The 19,213-nt window shown below is 39.2% G+C and overlaps 1 protein-coding gene across 2 annotated transcripts in view; it reads right to left on the bottom strand.

Annotated features, from left to right (window-relative positions):
• Positions 1-19,213, bottom strand: part of Qser1 (glutamine and serine rich 1) — a 64,969-nt gene that overhangs the window by 10,257 nt on the left and 35,499 nt on the right. For both annotated transcript variants that reach the window (XM_076570217.1, XM_006975876.4), the window contains exons 4-9: positions 13,865-14,187; positions 11,847-11,963; positions 11,109-11,242; positions 9,731-9,945; positions 2,340-2,477; positions 783-880 (exon numbers count right to left, since the gene is read on the bottom strand). In XM_076570217.1, the coding sequence (XP_076426332.1) occupies positions 783-880; positions 2,340-2,477; positions 9,731-9,945; positions 11,109-11,242; positions 11,847-11,963; positions 13,865-14,187 (1,025 nt within the window). The remainder of the gene's footprint in view (positions 1-782; positions 881-2,339; positions 2,478-9,730; positions 9,946-11,108; positions 11,243-11,846; positions 11,964-13,864; positions 14,188-19,213) is intronic.

The raw sequence follows: 19,213 nt of genomic DNA on the forward strand, positions 1-19,213 counted from the left end.
GCAGTACACATTCTTTTCTATGGAGTCATCTCCAGCCCAGAATGTGTAAGCTTTTAGAAGTCATAAGAAGATTGCAAGTACATTCTACGGGAAGTACATGCAAGCAAAACACTCATCCATACACAGAAAATAAAAATACGTCTTTGGGGAAAAAAAAGATATAAAAGGAATGTAAGACTGGAATATAGCAGTTGAAGAGAATTACTTTTGGGAAACATGAAAAAAAATTTATAGGAGGAATGTTACATATAAATGACTAGCTGGGCGGTGGTGGCACACGCCTATCCCAGCACTCAGAGGCAGAGGCAGGCAGAGTTCGAGGCCAGCCTGGTGAGATCCAGGACAGGCACCACAACTACACAAAGAAAACCTGTCTTGGAAAAACAAAACAAAACAGAACAAATAAATGACTAAAAAAAAGAATTTGAACATAAAACATACACAAAAAAGCTAAAAACATGCTAAACAAACTCATAATGAATAAAAAAGAAATATTGTTACATTAAAAAAAATATAAGTTACAGTGGTGCTGGGAGTGTAGTGCAATGGCAGAGCACTTGCCTAGCATGCATGGGGTCCTAGGTTCAATTCCCAGCTCTAGGGAAAAACAAAAACAAAATCTGTGCTCAAAGAAAAAAAACACAACCAAACAACAACAACAAAACAAAAATAACAACAACAACAACAACAACAAAAACCCAGTATGACTTTACTGCATGTTTCTTTCTGCTTGTTAGGGACGATGGTTCTGGGTTTGCTGACACATCACCAAGAGGAAGTACCTTGAATGGCTGGTCCAAATGAAGATTTCCAAGAAGTCTTTTCCGGTTATCATTCAGCATTCCATCTATTTTTTTCATATGTGGTAAAAGTAGCTCATCTGAAATAACATTTCCAAAGGATAAACTATCAACATAAATGTTTGCTAACACCCTTTTTTTTCTTCTTAAACCACCTATATATTAGAAGACATTAAAATTCACTGGCTTATGTAAAATGCAACCTTTAAGAAACAGGCTTTTTTGCCAGGCAGTGGTGGTTCACACCTTTAATCCCAGCACTCAGGAGGCAGAGGCAAGTGGATTTCTGTGAGTTACGAGGCCAGCCTGGTCTACACAGTGAGATCCAGGACAGCCAGGGCTACACAGAGAAACCCTGTCTCAAAACAAAAACCAAAATGAGAAAAGAATAGGCAATTAGCTTTCAGAATAGAGGTCAGCCTGCAAAGTAGATTTGATCATAGCAAGTGTTGCCAAAGTCTTGCATATTATTTCTTTGCCCATTGTTTTTGAGACAAGGTCTCATGATGTAGCTCATATAGAAGCTGGTATAGAACATGCTATAAAGACTAGGTTCGCTTCACTCTACCTGCCTCACCCTCTCAAGTGCGAGGATTAAATGTGTACATCACCACGCCGGGCACCTTAGCTCAATTAAAACAAAAGGATGACCATTAGAAAGATAATTCATTTCTCTCAACTTCATTTATTATCTAACAATAATAATACTACAAAATACAAACATTCTAAAATTCTATAAATTTTGAGTATAAAACACTGAGTATGAACAAGACTTGTTTTTCTGGCTAGTACTAGAGATGAGGCCAGGGCCTTGCACACACTAGTTAGGTAAGTGTCTTATCATTAACTACAACCCCACTCAGAGATTTCCTTGGTTGGTTTGAGATTGGGTCACGCTATGTGATTCGAGTTAGCCTGAACTCAATACCTAAACCAGGTTGGTCTAGAACTCAGAGAGATACACCTGCCTCTGACTCCTGAATGTTGTGATTAAAGGTGTACACCACCACACCTAGCTGAGATATTCTCCATTCACTCTAATTTTGGGCAAAGCCAAAGGAGGGAAAGAAAAATTATTACAATCCATTGTCAAAAATGAGTCAAAATTGTTATGTTAGAAAAGGGGATGGTGTGGTGGCTCACACCTGTAACCCTGTCTCAACCCCCCCCCAAAAAAAAAACAGAAAGGGGGGAGAATAAAAATACAACAGTAACAAAGCATTTTTGATATTGTACTAAATACCTGAGGTTATTAGACTGTTAATTTCCCAGTACAGTACTGGCATTACATATGCCATAACATAATATATAAACAAGTAACAGCAAGCATTAGGGGGAAATGTCATGTGTGGTGGAATACGAAGTACTTATACTTAGCACTTGGGAGGCACAGGCACGTGGATCTCTGTGAGCCTTGTCTATAGAACAAGACATTTTAAAACAAACAAAAAAACCCAAGAATAAATAACAAAACAAAGGAGATGACAGTGAGAAAATTCACTTAAAGAACTTTTGAATGTGCTCCGTAGCAGGCCATACCGTTGCTCTTTTCTAGGGCTTGCATAGTGTCTGGATCCAGAGCAATGCTAACAAGCAACTCCATGTAACTCTTGAAAGTTTCCTTCATTGCTCTTGTGTTCAGAAAACGAGTGACAAAGGGAGCTGGAGGATCAAATTCTAGGACGAACAAGAGATAAGATACTAAATTTTTCCTTCCTGACAATTTTAACATTATTTTTCTTTATAACAGTACCCTCTAAACAAGACTGAAGACAACATTTCTATTTTTTTTTTGGGGGGGGGGCGGTGAGACCAGGTTTCTCTATTGTTTCGTTGCCTGTCCTGGATCTCGCTCTGCAGACCAGCCTGGCCTCAAATTCACAGAGATCCGCCTGGCTCTGCCTCCCAAGTGCTGGGACTAAAGGTGTGTGCCACTACCGCCTGGGCAGTTCTAATTTAAGCCTTCCTGATTCTTTGTTTAGAGACAACCCAGGCAGTGTTGGGGAGATACCTCAGTCAGTAAAGTGCTAGCTATGAAGATCTGAATTCAGATCCCCAGTCACCCACATTAAAAAGCTAAGTGTGAGCCAGGAGGTTGTGGCACACACTTCTAATTCCCAGGCTGGGAAGGTGGAGACAGGAGGATCCATGGAATCTGTTGGCCAGCCAGTCTTGCCCAATCACCACACTCCAGAATCAATGAAAAATCCTGTCTCAAAAAGTAAGTTGAGGGGCTGGAGAGATAGCTCAGGGGTTAAGAGCACTGGCTGCTCTTCCATTGGTCCTGAGTTCAATTCCCAGCACCCACATGGTGGCTCATGACCATCTATAATAAGATCTGATGCCCTCTTCTGGTGTGCAGGTATACACTCATATATAAAATATAAATAAATAAAAAAATTTAAAAAAAGAGTAAGTTGATAAGGAACAGAAGAAGGCAGCAGACACCAATCTCTGGCCTACATATGCACATATGTATCAACACATATGACTGTGCAAAGACACATAAGCACAGACATAAACATTCCAGATGAATAGTTGTGGCAGTACACACCTGCAGTCCCAGCAGTTAGTAGGTGAGGCAGGAAGATCAGGAGTTCAAGGTCATCATCAGCAATTCACCAAGTTTAAGGCTGCCCTGGTTGCCACATAAGAATCACTCTAGAGCTGGTTTTGTTCTGCTGATGCAGGGTTTTGCCCTCAGCAGTCTTCAAAAGCATTAACTTCCCAAGTGCTGAGCTTACAGGGATGTGTCACCAGGCCAGCACTGCAGACAGCCTAGACCGGTAGCTTTCTCAAACAGACTTTTACCACTTGCTTGTGGTGGAGTTAAGAACGGTGTTAAAGGGTACACTTATAAAAAGCTTCCCAGGTGATCGTGATGCTTGTACCACTGTAGCATCTGACACATAGGCCACATAAGAGCCAGTTTCTCTTTTGACATCCCACACCTTAGACCCCTGCTGCTACCTCTTACAACTGTAGTTTCAATGACTTCTCTATGTCTAGTAAAGAAGCCAAGAGGTGGCATAGTGAAGTCAGGCAGAGGCAGGATGAGCTCTATAAATTCAAGGCCAACCTAGTCTGCATAAGTTCCAGGCCAGCTAAGGCTACATAGCGAGACTCTTGTTAAGAACCCAAACAACTGGGCAGTGGTTGGCACATGCCTTTAATCCCAGCTCTCGGGGCTGAGGGAGGGAGAGAGGGGAGAGGCAGGTGGATCTCTGAATTCAGGGCCAGCCTGGTCTACAGAGCTAGTTCCAGAACAGCAAGGGCTACACAGTGAAACACTGTCTTGAAAAACCAAAACCAAACAAACAAAAAACAAAACAAACACTACAAGATACCCATGAACAAAGATATTCCCTCTTTTTTTCTACACTTAAAATTACTACAGAATTCTAGTGGCATGTATTAAAATTTTTTAATTCAAACATAGCCTATGCATACATAAAAATTTCATTTAAATTCAATGGCAAGAACTGCAGGATTAAATGGGATTGGTGGCACATGACTGTAATCTCATCACTCAGGAGGCCTCTAGAGGCACCAAGATTAAGAGTTCAAGAAAGGGGCAGGAGAGATGGCTCAGCGGTTAAGAGCACTGGCTGTTCTTCCAGAGGTCCTGGGTTCAATTCTCAGCAACCACATGGTGGCTCACAACCATCAGTAATGAGATCTTGTGCCCTCTTCTGGCCTGCAAGCATGCATGTAGGCAGAACACTGTATACAAAATAAATAAATACTTTAAAAAAAAAAAAAAAAAAAAAAAAAAAAAGAGTTCAAGAAAGGCCAGGACTGGAGAGATGGCTCAGCAGTCAAGATGCTCTTACAAAGTACCCCACTGGAACTCAAAGTCCAAGGGATTTGACATCCTCTTCTGGCCTCTGTGCACACAAGGCCCTAATGTGGTGCCTATACAGAAATGCAGGCAAAACACTCATACACATAAAACAAAACATCAAACTTGTCTTGGAGAGGTGGCTCAGTGTTAAGAGCACATACTGCTCCTGGAAAAACGATGCAAATTTGGTTCACAGCACCCATAGTAAGCAGGTCACAGCTACCTGTAACTTCAGTTACAGGGGATTCAGTGCACCCTTCTGACCTCTATAGGCACTGTACTCAAATGCAGAAACACACACACACACACACACACACACACACACACACACACACACACACACACACGATAGACATAACAGACAGACACACACACTACACATAATAATTAACAATAATAAACTCCAATTATGGTGGTACAAGTCTTCAATCCTGATGTTCAGTAAGGAGAGGCAAGCAGATCTCTGTCAGTTGAAAGTTAGCCAGGGAATCCTGTCTCAAACAAATAAACAATCAAAAAACAAACAAACAATCACAAAATGAAAAGCAGGTGCTGAAGAGGGCTCAGACAAACAGACAAAAACCCCCGAAAACCAAGCTAGGCACAGTGGCTTGCACCTCCCAGCATTTGGGAGGCAGAGGCAGGTAGATCTCTGCAAGTTTGAGGCCAGCCTGGTCTACATAATGAGTTCAGGACAGCCAGGACTACACAATGAGATCTTTCTCAAAAAACCAACACAAAACCAAAAGAAAACCCTAAAAAGTGACACTACTAGTCAATGATAAAATTCAGATGATTTCAAGTAAAATTTAGAATTCTAGAAAACTTGAATCCACTATTGTAATCTGGACAGCTTCACAATATTTGAAGGCCTTGCTGATGATATCAATAGTGAAATTAATCATTTACTTTTCAGTATTGATTGTTGAACTCAAGGTCCCATGCATGCCAGGCAAATGCTCTACCTCCAACCCTGCTGAATGTTATTTTGTAAATATTCTAAAATAAAACAGGACCTAAATATAAGACCTAAAACCACAGAACTCTGAGAAAAAAATACAAGAGATTTTAAACCTTGATTTCCTTGGATTTAGCAATGGATTTTGACCACGACAAGAGCACAAGAAATAGAAGCATTAAGTTGGGCTCCCTCAGAATTTAGTGATTTAAAAAGACACCCTACAGAATGGGAAGGTATTTCTAATCATACAGGTAATAAAGGTTTAAAACTCAGAATGAAGCGAAGCACATAGTAATCACTGAATTGAGGAGGCAGAGATCAGGAATTCAAGGCTATCTTGAACAATATAGGACACTGTAAGTCAGCTTGCACTACAGAGACCCTGTCTTAAAAACATATTCAATCCAGGGACAAATATCAAGAAATTCTAAGTTTAATGACAGAAAGACGAGGAACCATTCTGATAATAAGCGAGTAATGGAGCTAACTGGCAGTGGCGCACACCTTTATTTCCAGCCCACGGGAGGCAGAGGCAAGTGGATTGCTGAGTTTAGGCCAGCCTCGGCTACACAGTGAGTTCCAGGACAGCCAGGGCCAGAGGTTACCAGCAACTGGAGTAGGAGAAAATGGAAAGCCACTGTTTGTATAGTATACATTTGGGGTGATAAAGAGTTATGGGAATAAGTAATCTGGACGGTACCACAATAATGTAATTAATGCTACTGAATAACACACACTTAAAAATAGCAAATATTAAGCAAAACTTGTTAAATATAAAGAAGGAAATGTATGAATTTTCTTAAGGACTTCCTCACCAAGTATTCCCTCACTAAGTATTTCCAAATGACAATGTATATTGTGAGACTATGATATATGAAACATGCACTCAAGAGTAAGACAAACCAGCATATATTAATATCATGAAGCACGAGCAGAGTTCAGCAGAGCAAGAACTATTAGTTGTCAGGGCTGGAGACGGCGAAGTGGTTAAGAGCACTTGCTCTTTTAGAAGACCTGGGTTTGGTTCTCAGTGCCTACATGGTCATTCATAACCATCTGTAACTCTAGTTTGGGGGGATCCTATGCATCTTCAGACCTCTGTGGGTGCCAGGCACACACATAGTATACATACATACATGCCTGCAAACACTCATACACATAAATAAAGAATTGTTAAAAGCTGAGATGTCAAGTTTATGTATCTGAAAAAGCAATTCAAATTCTCTTCTCAACAACACCTTCGGGTGCCATGCTTTCTTTAGACTTTAACCAAACTCACATATAGTAACAAACTGAATGTACAACAGACATGAAAAAAATCCCAGTGTTAATAAGCAGTAATTGATTATTTTAAAAATATTTTAAACATTTTTTAAATTTAATTGCTACTTAGTAAATTTAAATAGATTGAGCCTATTTGTTAAATAAAATGTATTTCAAAACTATAAAAATATTCTGAAAGAGTTTAAAAGTTACCATCATGCAGGCCAGGTGATGGTGCATGCCTTTAATCTCAGCACTTGGGAGGCAGAGGCAAGCAGATCTCTGGGAGCCTGAGGTCAGCCTGGTCTACATAGCAAGTTCCAGGACACCCAAGATGACACAGAGAATCTCTGTCTCAAATACATACATACATACATACATACATACATACATACATACATACAAACAAAATAACAACAACAAAACTATAAGCTTGTGAGACAGTTCAGTGGGTAAAGATACTTATGTCAAGCCTGACGACTAGAATGATTCCAGGACCCATATCCCACATGGCCAGAGGGAACTGATTCCCCAGAGTTCTCCCTGGACCTCCACATGTATGCCATGGCATATGCACACTTACATATGCATGCATGCATGCAATGTGAAAATAGAATCAGCTTATAAATCCATATTATTTGACTTAAAATCCTAAACATGCTGCCTAACTAGTGACACCTAGTGGTCTGCCATGTTACTTAGTCAAGAAAATTTGTTCTTATTACTTGAGAAATCTGTATAATTACAAATCAGAATGCAAGTCCTCCTATTCTAAGCAATGAGTACTGTTAACTGCAAAAACTACAAATAATACCATATACACACACACACACACACACACACACACACACACACACACATATACACACACACACACACACGCTTCTACCTTGAATATTGAATTTACACATACTTACCTTGTATGTGTGCACACATTGCATATTTGTGGAGGTTAGAGGACAACAATAGCAACAACAAAAAACCCCACACATGCTCTTAATCCCAACACTCAAGAGGCAAAGGCAGGAGGATACTGTGAGTTCCAATATAGCCTGGTCTACAGAGGTGAGCTCCATGACAACCAAGGCTACAGAGAGACCCTGTTTCAAAATGAAACAAAACATTTAAAGTAATTTCAATACTGAGGATTTTATATATATTATGGCTCTAATTCTAATATGAATAGCTCTCAGACAATGACACAGATCAATTCTCAATTATATCCTTAACAACCAATTAATTCCTCATTTAAGTACAGATCACAAGCTCAATTTCTATTGTCTCCTCCTCCATTCCTGTCGCCACTACTTGGACTCCGATACCATTTTTGCCTGAAACTAGGTCTAATAACTAATTTCATGGTGCTTCCTGATGAAGTTTCTCCAAACACTCTCCTTTGTTTACAGAGAAGCCAAGTGTTGAGGCTTTAGGAAGGCTGGAATGGCCGTTCCTTTCCCTTCCGCTTTGCCTTCACCATTAGATTTTTAGGTTTGTTTGTTTGTTTGAGGTTTTTGTTTGTTTTTTGAGACAGGGTTTCTCTGGGTACACTGGCTGTCCTGGAACTCGCTCTGTAGACCAGGCTGGCCTCAAACTCACAAAGATCTACCTACCTCTGCTTCCCAAGTGTTGGGATGTACCACCACTGCCTAGCTCACCATTATATTTTAGAAGAATAATGGTCAGTAAAATTTCTTGTAAAGAGTCATATGGTGAGCCAGGCAATGGTGGCACCTGCCTTTAATCCCAGCTCTTGGAGGCAGAGGCAGGTGGATCTCTGTGAGTTCAATGCCAACGTGGTCTACAGAGTGAGTTCCAGGACATCTAGGGCTACACAGAGAAACTCTGTCTTGAAAAAAACAACAAACCAAACAAACAAACAAAAAACTCACAATGAGTTATATGGTGAATATATGTTAGGTTTTTCTGGTCACATGATCTCTGTACCAACAACTCAAAACTTTCACTGTAGAAGAAAAACAACTATATGAAATCATGTACTTCCAAACAGTATCTGTGGGGCTGCACTCCAATAAAATTATTCATAAAAGTTGGGTAGCAATCAAGCCAGTCTGTCAACCTCTGCCCTCTGCTGAACTGTTTGAAATTTTTTGTACATACTATACTCCATGTTTTCAGAGCTAATAGAATGTGTGCTTTGTATTCTTGCATTGTACATGTTGTAAATTCTACTATGGCAAACATGGTAAATATACTTGATCTATCATGTTATCATATTGTACTAATTAATTACAGATTGGATTGTTTTGTCCTAGATTTGTTTCCTTTTTTCTTCTGGCATAAATACAGGTACACCCTACAGGATTTGTTTGTTTGTTTGCTTTTTCAAGACAGGGCATTACTATGAAGTTCTGGCTATTCTGGAACTCAGTATGTAGATTTCAAATTCAGAGATCCACTTGCCTCTACAGGCATGTGCCATGCCTGACTATTTTTTGTTCCTTTAAGATTTATTTATTTGTGTTTACGTGCATGTATACATGCCTCTTTGAGCTTATGTGCACCACACGTGTGCAGGAACTGGAGTTACACGGAGTTGTGAGTTGCCTAGATCCTCTTGGCCACTAAGCCATCTCACCAGCCTGAGGACTAGATGATTCTTAGTAATCCCCAGACTTAGTATGCAGCTGGCATTCCTCAGCCTAGAAGGATCAAGGTGAGTTTTGCATCCTGCTTTACAGAGACCAAATGTGCTCTATATGGTGTGATTTGTACAAAGCATAAGGAACTTGAACAGTACAATCTTCCAGCAAACCAATCCACTGAACTGTCACCATCACTATGCCCCTTCATTCCCGCACACTGTCTGAAGTTATCAAAATACTAATTTCTTGGGGAACTCACCCTCATCCTCACTACTGCTAGAACGGACCTCAGGAGATGATTCAGACTGTGATGATGAAAATTCTTCTTTCCATTTCTTCCGTTTCTTTGGTGGTGGCTCAGCCTTCATTTTGAGCTGTTTAACTTTGGGTTTTGTGGAAGAGGCTTTTGTAGTTGTAGTTTTTGACACTGGTGGGTCAGAAGTTTTACTGCTACTTGGCTTAGATAGAACATTTCTGCAATGTTAAAACAAATTTCATTAACATCATTAAATCTTTCAAGATTAAAAAGAGATAAAAGAACTCTTATGCTGGGTGATGGTGGCGTACACCTTTAATCCCAGCACTTGGGAAGTGGAGCCAGGCAGATCTCTGTGAGTTGAGGCCAGCCTCGTCTACAGAGCAAGATCCAAGATAGGCACCAAAACTACACAGAGAAACCCTGTCTCGGGGGGAAAAAAGAAAAAGAAAGAGATAAAAGGACTCTTATGATTAATAGGAAAAGATTAAACATGCTCAGATCAACATTTCCAAAATGAAGTCCATGTACTATGCAACTCAACAGTGACTCCCATAGCACTTTCTTGAAATAGATCGTTTGACATTGGCACTCTATGTTCAGTTATTAAGGGGCTATTAACTCTATCTTTATGCCATCAAGCCCCTTATGGTTCATTTTCCAGAGAACATGAGGTGCAGAAAGCCAAGTCTAGCCCTGACGCTCTATTAGTGCTAGGTTTTGACACAGAAATGCAAATACATCTGTCTGAGAACCCCTGAAGATTTGTCCTATGCTGAATCTAGAATTTGTGTAGTTAAACTCCATCTTGACAACTGGGCAGCAGCTTGAAAATAGGTGGCACAATCTTAATTAAAACAGACCTACATGACAGCAAATTGATGAATACTAGGGCTATACAACATTCCAATACCCATCACAATCGTGCCAGATTACCTTCCAGAATCATGCTGCAGATAACCCAGGCACACTGATCTATGACAGGAAATCTACTGTGTGCTGATCTATATATAATGCACATGTCCATGTGTGTCCCTATCCCCACAATTACCTCACTGTAAACCTGACATTCACTTATTACTTTCATTTCATGGAGAAAAGAGCTTCAGAATGGTTTTGTCTCAAAGAGCTAAGTTCAAAACATTTTGCATCTTCTGTTTTTTCCACTTTACTATAGTAACACCACAAAGACTCAAGCAAAGAAGTTACCTGCTCCACCACAGAAAAACACTAGCTTTACTATGCTCAATTCATTCTTTGAAAAGGAATCACTTACTGCAAAAGGGAAAGCATCATTCTCAGTCTCTTTAAGTGATGTGACCCTTTATGTAATAATAATACTCAAATAAGCACTTAAATATAATACATAAAAAACAAATACCTGATAGCTTGTGAAGGCTTATTTCTTGGTTTTTTGGAACACACTCTGACATACTCTTTTTTGTTTGCATTTTCAATGACCTTTACATATATTCTTTTGTATTTAGTTTTTGCATCTCCAAAATATCCAAGGTACTAAGGAAAAAAGTATTTGAATTATACAATTACATATCTATACATAAATACTACTTTGTTGACCTCACTGCCAGCTATTCTTTGCATTTTCCAAAACATAGCCCTAATCAGACTAGTTTTATCCTGATTTTGAGAAGGGTGGGGGTGGGAGTGGGGGAGGTGTATGTGTGAGAGTGAATATGTGAATGAGAGGAGGAGGAGGTGAAAGTGAGTGCAGGTACCCAAAGAGGAGTTGGAGGTACAAGAAGTTTTCAGTTTCCTAATATCAACTCAGGTTCTCTTCAGGGGCAATATGTGCTATAAACTGCAGAGCCATCTCTCCAGCTGTTATTTCATTTATTTATTTATTTTAAATTGTGTACACATGCCTGTGTAGATGTGTGCATGTGAATGCAGGTGTTCTCAGATATCAGAAAAGGACATAGGATCCCTCAGAGGTGGAGTTACAGTTATAGCTGCCATGAGGATTCTAGGAATAGAATCCAGGTCCTCTGCAAGAGTAGTCAATGCTATTATCAGAAATAATGTCAATGCAACTAACCCTACTCATTATATCTCGAAAAGTCAGTTTAGAGAAGCTGATGGAATCAAGCATTTAACTTACACTATTTGTAGCTGCAAATTCTCTTTGCCCATCTCGAATTTCCGGAACAAATTTCTGTAACAAAGCTTTCTGTACTTTCCAAATAGCTGGGGGCTCTTTTCCTACATTTAAAGCCTCCTATAACAAGCAGAATTAATTACATTTAGGAAAATACCAACATGCTTATATTTATAGAATTACTGTAAGGAGGAATCTTTTCCCTAGACAGGGTCTTTGCGTGTAGCCTTGGCTGTCCTGGAACTCACTCTGTAGACCACGCTGGCCTCAAACTCATAGAGATCCACCCGCCTCTGCCTCCCAAGTGCTGGGATCAAAGGCGTACGCCACCACACGCTGGCCTTATTTGTGCAGTTTTCTTTTCTTTTTTTTTTTTTTAAGATTTATTTATTTATTATGTATACAGAAGAGGGTGGCAGATCTCATTACAGATGGTTGTGAGCCACCATGTGAGTGCTGGGAATTGAACTCAGGACCTCTCGAAGAGCAGTCAGTGCTCTTAACCTCTCAGCCATCTCTCCAGCCCTTGTGCAGTTTTCTAAAAGCCAAAACAATACAATACAGTTGTATTGGGAGTTAACTGTGAATAGTAGGATCATAGACAGGTTTAAAGTTATACTCTTCCCAGTTCTAAATCCTTTGCTTTCCATCCCAATTTAAAAACAATACCAGCAAAAGCAAAGAAACAAAAATCCAAAAATATTTTAAGTATGGCTAGCTAGGCATGGTGGCTCTTATCTGTTATCCCAACACTTGGAAGACTCAGTCAAGAGAACTGCCAGTAGTTCAAGGCTATCCTGGACTATATATAGCAAGTATCAGGCTGACTATTTTTTTAATTAATTCATTTAACTTTATTCACATCAGTATTCTGTCATGGGTTTTGGGTTCCCTGGGACTGGACTTACAGACAGTTGTGAGCTGTCCTGTAGGTTCTGGGACTTGAACCCAGGTCCTCTAGAAGAGCAGCCAGTGCTATTAACCGCTAAGCCATCTCTCCAGCCCACAAGCTAACTTGTAACAAGGGCTATCTCAAAAACAAACTAATAAAAGAAGTATGACTTAGTTCCATATAAATTGTACCGTTCTACTCATGGCACTACAATTTAGATTATAAGTTAGGCAGTGGTGGTGCATGCCTTTAATTCCAGCATTTGGGGAGCAGAGGGAAGAACAGTGAGAGATTGTGGCAAGAAAACTGCTTTCAGTGACAGTGATTAAAAAAATGCTTTTCCAGAAAATAGTGCTCAAATTAATTAACTTAGAGGAAAGGGGTTGCTGGGTTTTTTTTCTCCCCAAGACTTTTTGTTAGGTGATAAGTAGTGATAAGTAATAGGCGTGTGAGTTCGAGGCCAGCCTGCTCTACAGAGCAAGTTCAGGAGAGCCAGTGTACACAGAGAAACCCTGTATCAAAAAACAAAACAAAAATTATGAAATTAAATCCAATTTCATGTTTATGATAGTTGCTATTTTCTTTAAATTATATAAACATTTTCTTATACTCCCTAGTAATATATTCAGTTGGAAATATTGAAAAAAATTAACAGAACTGCTGTAATTTTGGACTTGAGCTGTAGCGTAGTGTGTATGCCTAGCATACACAAAGCCCTGACTCAGTCCTAAGGACTGCACAAAACTGTGTAAGGTGGTACATGTCTGTAGTCACAGTATTTCAGAAGTGGAGGCTAGAGGATCAGAAGTTCAAGGTCATCCTCAGCTTTGAAGCATGTTCAAGACTAGCCTGTACTGCATCAGATTCCCATTCCAAAAAGCAAACATCAGTTGGGTGTGATAGCCCTTGTCACAGTGTCAACCTGGGCTACAGAGTAGGAGGCTAAGTTAATTAATTAATTAAATTGTAAATCTGACATCCAGTCCCATCTTATAAAACACAGTAACAGGATACTCATAGCATTTTTAATGTTTTGTAACACGCATGACAAGTGTGCCATTGAAATCATCATGAAAACACAAGCATTCCAACTAAATTAGGTCCTTTAAACATGGGAATGTTCACTGACCTTAAATGTCTCTATGTCTTCTATCTTTACCACAAATTCATCGCGTTCTTTGTATTGGCCTTCTCCTCCACTTTCTATATTTTCCTCATCTGTAAAACCTTCTATGGCAACTGTAGCTTGTCCTTTAGCAAACTGGTCTGCAGGAAGACTATCAAGTTGGATGGCTTTGGGGGGTTCTGTGGAGTTTGCATTTTCCAGGGTGTTTGCAGCAGATGAAGTCAAATGAAGGTCTTGTTTAACTGCACCAGCAGAGGAGGAAGTGGGAGCAGCACCAGCTGTCTCGGCAGATGCACCAGGAGTTGACATAGGTAGAGCTTCTGAAACTAAATAATGCAAACAGAATCAATGACAAATATTTAAACAGTTCTATGTTTTGAGTAAGGTCCAAAACCTTAGCGTAAGTTATTTTTGTAATCAACTGCTTGGAAACAATTCCACAGGAAGAAATGAAAGACCAGTTGTTAATCTAAGAATCAAAGATGCACACACTGAATCAGGACTAGAAGACTGCATAGCAAACCTGAAGCTATGACATTCCTATCTATCCTTTCCTCAAACTGCTCTAAACACAACAAAAATAATTTCAAAAGGCAGAGACACACAAAAGTGATAGGAACTAACAGAGAATCAGATAACCAAAGCTTTAAGAACTCCTAGAAGAAAGGTAATTGGATATAGAAAAGAAACAGGCTGGAGAGTTGGCCCAGTGGTTAAGAGCACTGGCTGCTTTCCAGAGGACCCTGCGTAGACTTACAGCATCTACACAGTACCTCATAACTGTCTCTAATTCCAGTTCCAGGAGATGTGACACCCTCTCTTGCCTCCATGGGTACCTGGTATAAACATGGTGTACAGACTTACTCGCAGCCAAACCCTACCCCACACACATTTAACAACAACAACAAAAACCAAACAAATACTTCAAAACAGCACTATATACTAACAAATTTAAAAAATTAGGTGAAATAGACAAACTCCTAAAAAGACACAAACTATTAAAAAGAACTCAGGAAGAATAAAATTATAAATAAACTAATTAATTAGCCAGATAAAAAAATTAAAAAACCATCTTATAAAGAAAAAGCACAGGCCTCAGAGACTGCTAAATTCTAGAGTGAAGGGACTAATACTAATACTTTGGAGTTTATGAACTCCAAAAATAAGAAAATACTCCCCCACTCACTTTATGAGGGCAGTCTCACTATGTAGCCTAGGATGGCTACTCAGAGATCCATCTGCCTCTGCCTCCAGAGTACTGGGACTAAAAGCACAAGCCATCATGCCCAGCAATACAGTGTTTTTCTAATAACAAAACTAGACAACAACATAGTAAAAATAATAATAATGAGAAAACTACATATCCCTAATGACATAAACAAAAGTCTTTAATAAAATCCAGTGACCACATCGAGACGTAAAGAGTTAAACAAAAGCTAGTTGTTGTAACTCAGTGGTAGAGTCTATTCCAACAGGCACAAGCCATGATGTCAATTCATAGTACAAAAATAAATAAATAAATAAATAAATAGCAAATAAACACATAAGTAAAAGCATACTATTATGACGAAGTAATATTTATCTTAGAAATGTAATTGACGCTGGGCGGTGGTGGCGCACGCCTTTAATCCCAGCACTCGGGAGGCAGAGCCAGGTGAATCTGAGTTCTAGGCCAGCCTGGTCTACAGAGCAAGGTCTAGACAGGCACCAAAACTACACAGAGAAACCATGTCTCGAAAAACCAAAAATTAGAAATGTAATTCACATCATACATTATGTTAAAAGTACAATGGGACAAAAAAGAAAAGTCACAAGATCATCTCAACAGACACAGAGAAAGCATTTTGCAAAATTTGGTACCCTTTCATACTAAAAAATGTTCGCCAATCTAACAGTACAAGTTCCCCAACTTCAAAGGATATTTATAAAATACCCACAGCAAACATTCATTATATCTAATGAAGAAAACTGGATGTTTTCCCCCAATGACTGAAGAAATTATCCATAGATGTTATGACCTTGTATATATAGAAAACCCGAAGGAATTTACTGAGAAACTATCAGAACCAATAAACAAGGTCAGAAAGATTGTAGGACATATTAAGACCAATATATAATAATCAAATATGTTTTTATACAGTTGCAATGAATAACCAAAAATAGTAGAAAAATGATTTCATATAAAATAGTATTGAAGTGAATAAAGTATTTAGGATCAAATTTATAGAAGTATAAAAGTTATATTGTGAAAACTATCAAATATTGTTCAAAGACATTAAAAAGCAGCAATAAGAGGCCAGCCTGGGCTACCAAGTGAGTTCCAGGAAAGGCGCAAAGCTACACAGAGAAACCCTGTCTCGAAAAACCAAAAAAAAAAAAAAAAAAAATCAATCTTTGGCCGGGCGGTGGTGGCGCACGCCTTTAATCCCAGCACTCGGGAGGCAGAGGCAGGCGGATCTCCGTGAGTTCGAGGCCAGCCTGGGCTACCAAGTGAGTTCCAGGAAAGGCGCAAAGCTACACAGAGAAACCCTGTCTCGAAAAACCAAAAAAAAAAAAAAAAAAAAAAAAAGCATATGGTCAAACAGGTATATACATTAAAGCCACATTTATTCTGAGTCAGGGTTTCTCTGTGTAACAGCCCTGGCTGTCCTGGAGCTTACTTTGCAGACCAGGCCGGCCTCTGCCTCCCGACTGCTGGGACTAAAGGCGTGCACCACCACCACCCAGCCAACACCACTTTATTTATGACCAGGTGACTTTCTCAAAAATGACATAGCATTAATGGGCAAAAGATGAATCTTTTCAACAAACGGTATCTTTCACAGGTAGCCAGCCACCTATAAAAGAGTGAAGTGAACCTTTACCTTGTGTTGTATACAAAATTAAATAAAAACAGATCACACACCAAAATGCAAAAGCTAAAATTATGCAATTATTTGAAGAAAAAAAATGTCAACCCTTATGATCAAAGTTAGGTTATCATTTTAGCATACCACCAAGTACATATGGGACCAAATAAAAACAAGGTGGGTTTCATTAAATATGTAAAACTTATGCTGTAATTGCTGTCCCCAGCCAAGTAGATGAAAATGAAGTATTTAAAATCAGATATTTACTGATAAGAGATGTGTATCCAGAATATATGTAGAACACTTAAAGTTTTATAATAAAAGGACAAATGTTCAACTTTTAAAATGGGCAAATGGAGCTGGAGAGATGGTTTAGTGGTTAAGGACATTTTATGCTATCAGAGAGTTTCCAAAACCTCCCACTGGGTGCCCCACAAACCCTGTAACTCCAGCTCCAAAGGCTTTGACATGCTTCTGACCTCTATGGGCACCTACACATACCTACATACAAACACATACACATATTTGAGGAAAATTATCAGTAATAATAAAAATGGAGATGTTAATTATAATATCAAAAGAAAAAAAAACATGCCCCTAATCACACAACTTCAAAATATATCAACTAAATTCCCACTGATGATATAGGTTACTGGTAGAGAACTTGCCCAGCATGTGGTAGACCTTGGGTTCTATCTTCAGTACTACAAAGGTAAGTATGTAAATAAATAATAAGAATGAGAATATGCCACCTTATAAATATATAACTCAACCTTAAAAATTACAAATATTTTTATACACCTGTTTCAACTACCCATCATTTTCATAATTCCTGAAGCAAGTACAGTTTTTTTACTTTTGTTTACTGTACGTTGTCTGTGTGTGTGCATGCATGCTACAGGGCTTGTTTGGAAGAGTTAGTTCTCTTCCACATTTACATGGATTCGAGGATCAAACTCAAATTGTCAGACTTCCTGGTAAGTGCCTTTACCCATTGAGCTACCTTATTTGCCCCCCTGAGAAATTCTAGGTAGAATGTTTTCCTTGAAGAATACACGTTTATTTTCTTTCTCTAGAAATTTTTTACTTTATTTATTTACTTTTTTTTTTTCAAGGGGTATGTATCTCACTAGATAGCCCTGACTGTCCTGGAACTCATTATGTAGATCAGGCTGACCTCAAATTCAGAGATCTACCTGCCTCTGCTTCCTGAGTTCTGGAATTAAAGGTATGCCCCACGACACCTAGCCTCTTCAGTAATTTTTTTAGAAGATATATTTGAGTAATAATACCAAGTAATATGCTTCTATTTTGTACTCATGGAATTATTTACCAAGCCACTTATAAAATTCATAAAATTCTGAAGGCTATCGTGGTGTATTTCTTCAATCTCAGTACTTGGGAGACATAGACAGGTGGATCTGTGTGAGTTTGAGGCCAGCTGGTCTTCACAGTGAGTTCCAGTTAGCCAAGGCTACATGGTGAGACCTTGTCTCAAAATAGAATCCCCACCCCCCGCCCCGAGATAGGGTTTCTTGGTGTAGCCCTAGCTGTCCTAGAATTTGTTTGTAGACCAGGCTAGCCTCGAACTCACAGAGATCCACATGCCTCTGGCTCCCCGAGTGCTGGGATTAAGGGCATGTGCCATCACTGTCACTGAACAAGAAATTTTCAAGTAACATTTTAATGTAGACATTTGAAAACTTAAACTAGAGAAAACAGGGCTATGAATTACTTATCTAAATAATAAAGTACTATTTAATAGACAAACAATGTTTGACCATTATTCACAGCTCTTCAAAGCAATCACCAGAGCTGGAAAGATGGTTCTGTGGGCACCAGACATGCAAGTAGTATACAAATATAACAAACATAGTATACATACATACATAAAAGCAAAACACCCATACACATAAAATTTTTAAAAAAAGAACTGAAATATCAAACCATTAAAAACAAATTATTATAAATACAATTAATGGGATATGCCAGAATATGGTATAAAGAAATGTAAAAGCTTAAATATCATTCAGCAGACAGAAAATACAGTAATAATGAAGTACTAAAGTTAAGAACCGAAAAGGAGAATGTAATACCAAAGGAAGGTGAGACAGCTTAACAGGTAGTGTCACTTGCCAAGCCTGAAAACCTGAGTTCAATCCTTGGGTTCGTTCCATAAGGTGGAAGGAGAAAACCAACACCTACCAGTTGTCCTCTGACTTCCACATGTACAACAGGGGTGTGAGCACCCCTCCCAACATGCACGTGCAAAATGAATGTAATTAAAAAGAAAGAAAGACGGAGGGCGAGATGGCTCAGAGGTTAAGAGCACTGGCTGCTCTTGCAGAGGTCCTGAGTTCAAGTCCCAGCAACCACATGGTGGCTCACAACCATCTGTAATGAGATCTGGTGCCCTCTTCTGGTGTGCAGGTGTGGGAGCCCGTTCTCGGATTCTTCGTGGCTTTACTCAGCAGGTCCGAATAGAGGATGATCAGGACCACGG

This window comes from Peromyscus maniculatus, chromosome 4, assembly GCF_049852395.1.
Source record: "Peromyscus maniculatus bairdii isolate BWxNUB_F1_BW_parent chromosome 4, HU_Pman_BW_mat_3.1, whole genome shotgun sequence".
Classification (NCBI taxonomy): Eukaryota; Metazoa; Chordata; class Mammalia; order Rodentia; family Cricetidae; genus Peromyscus; species Peromyscus maniculatus.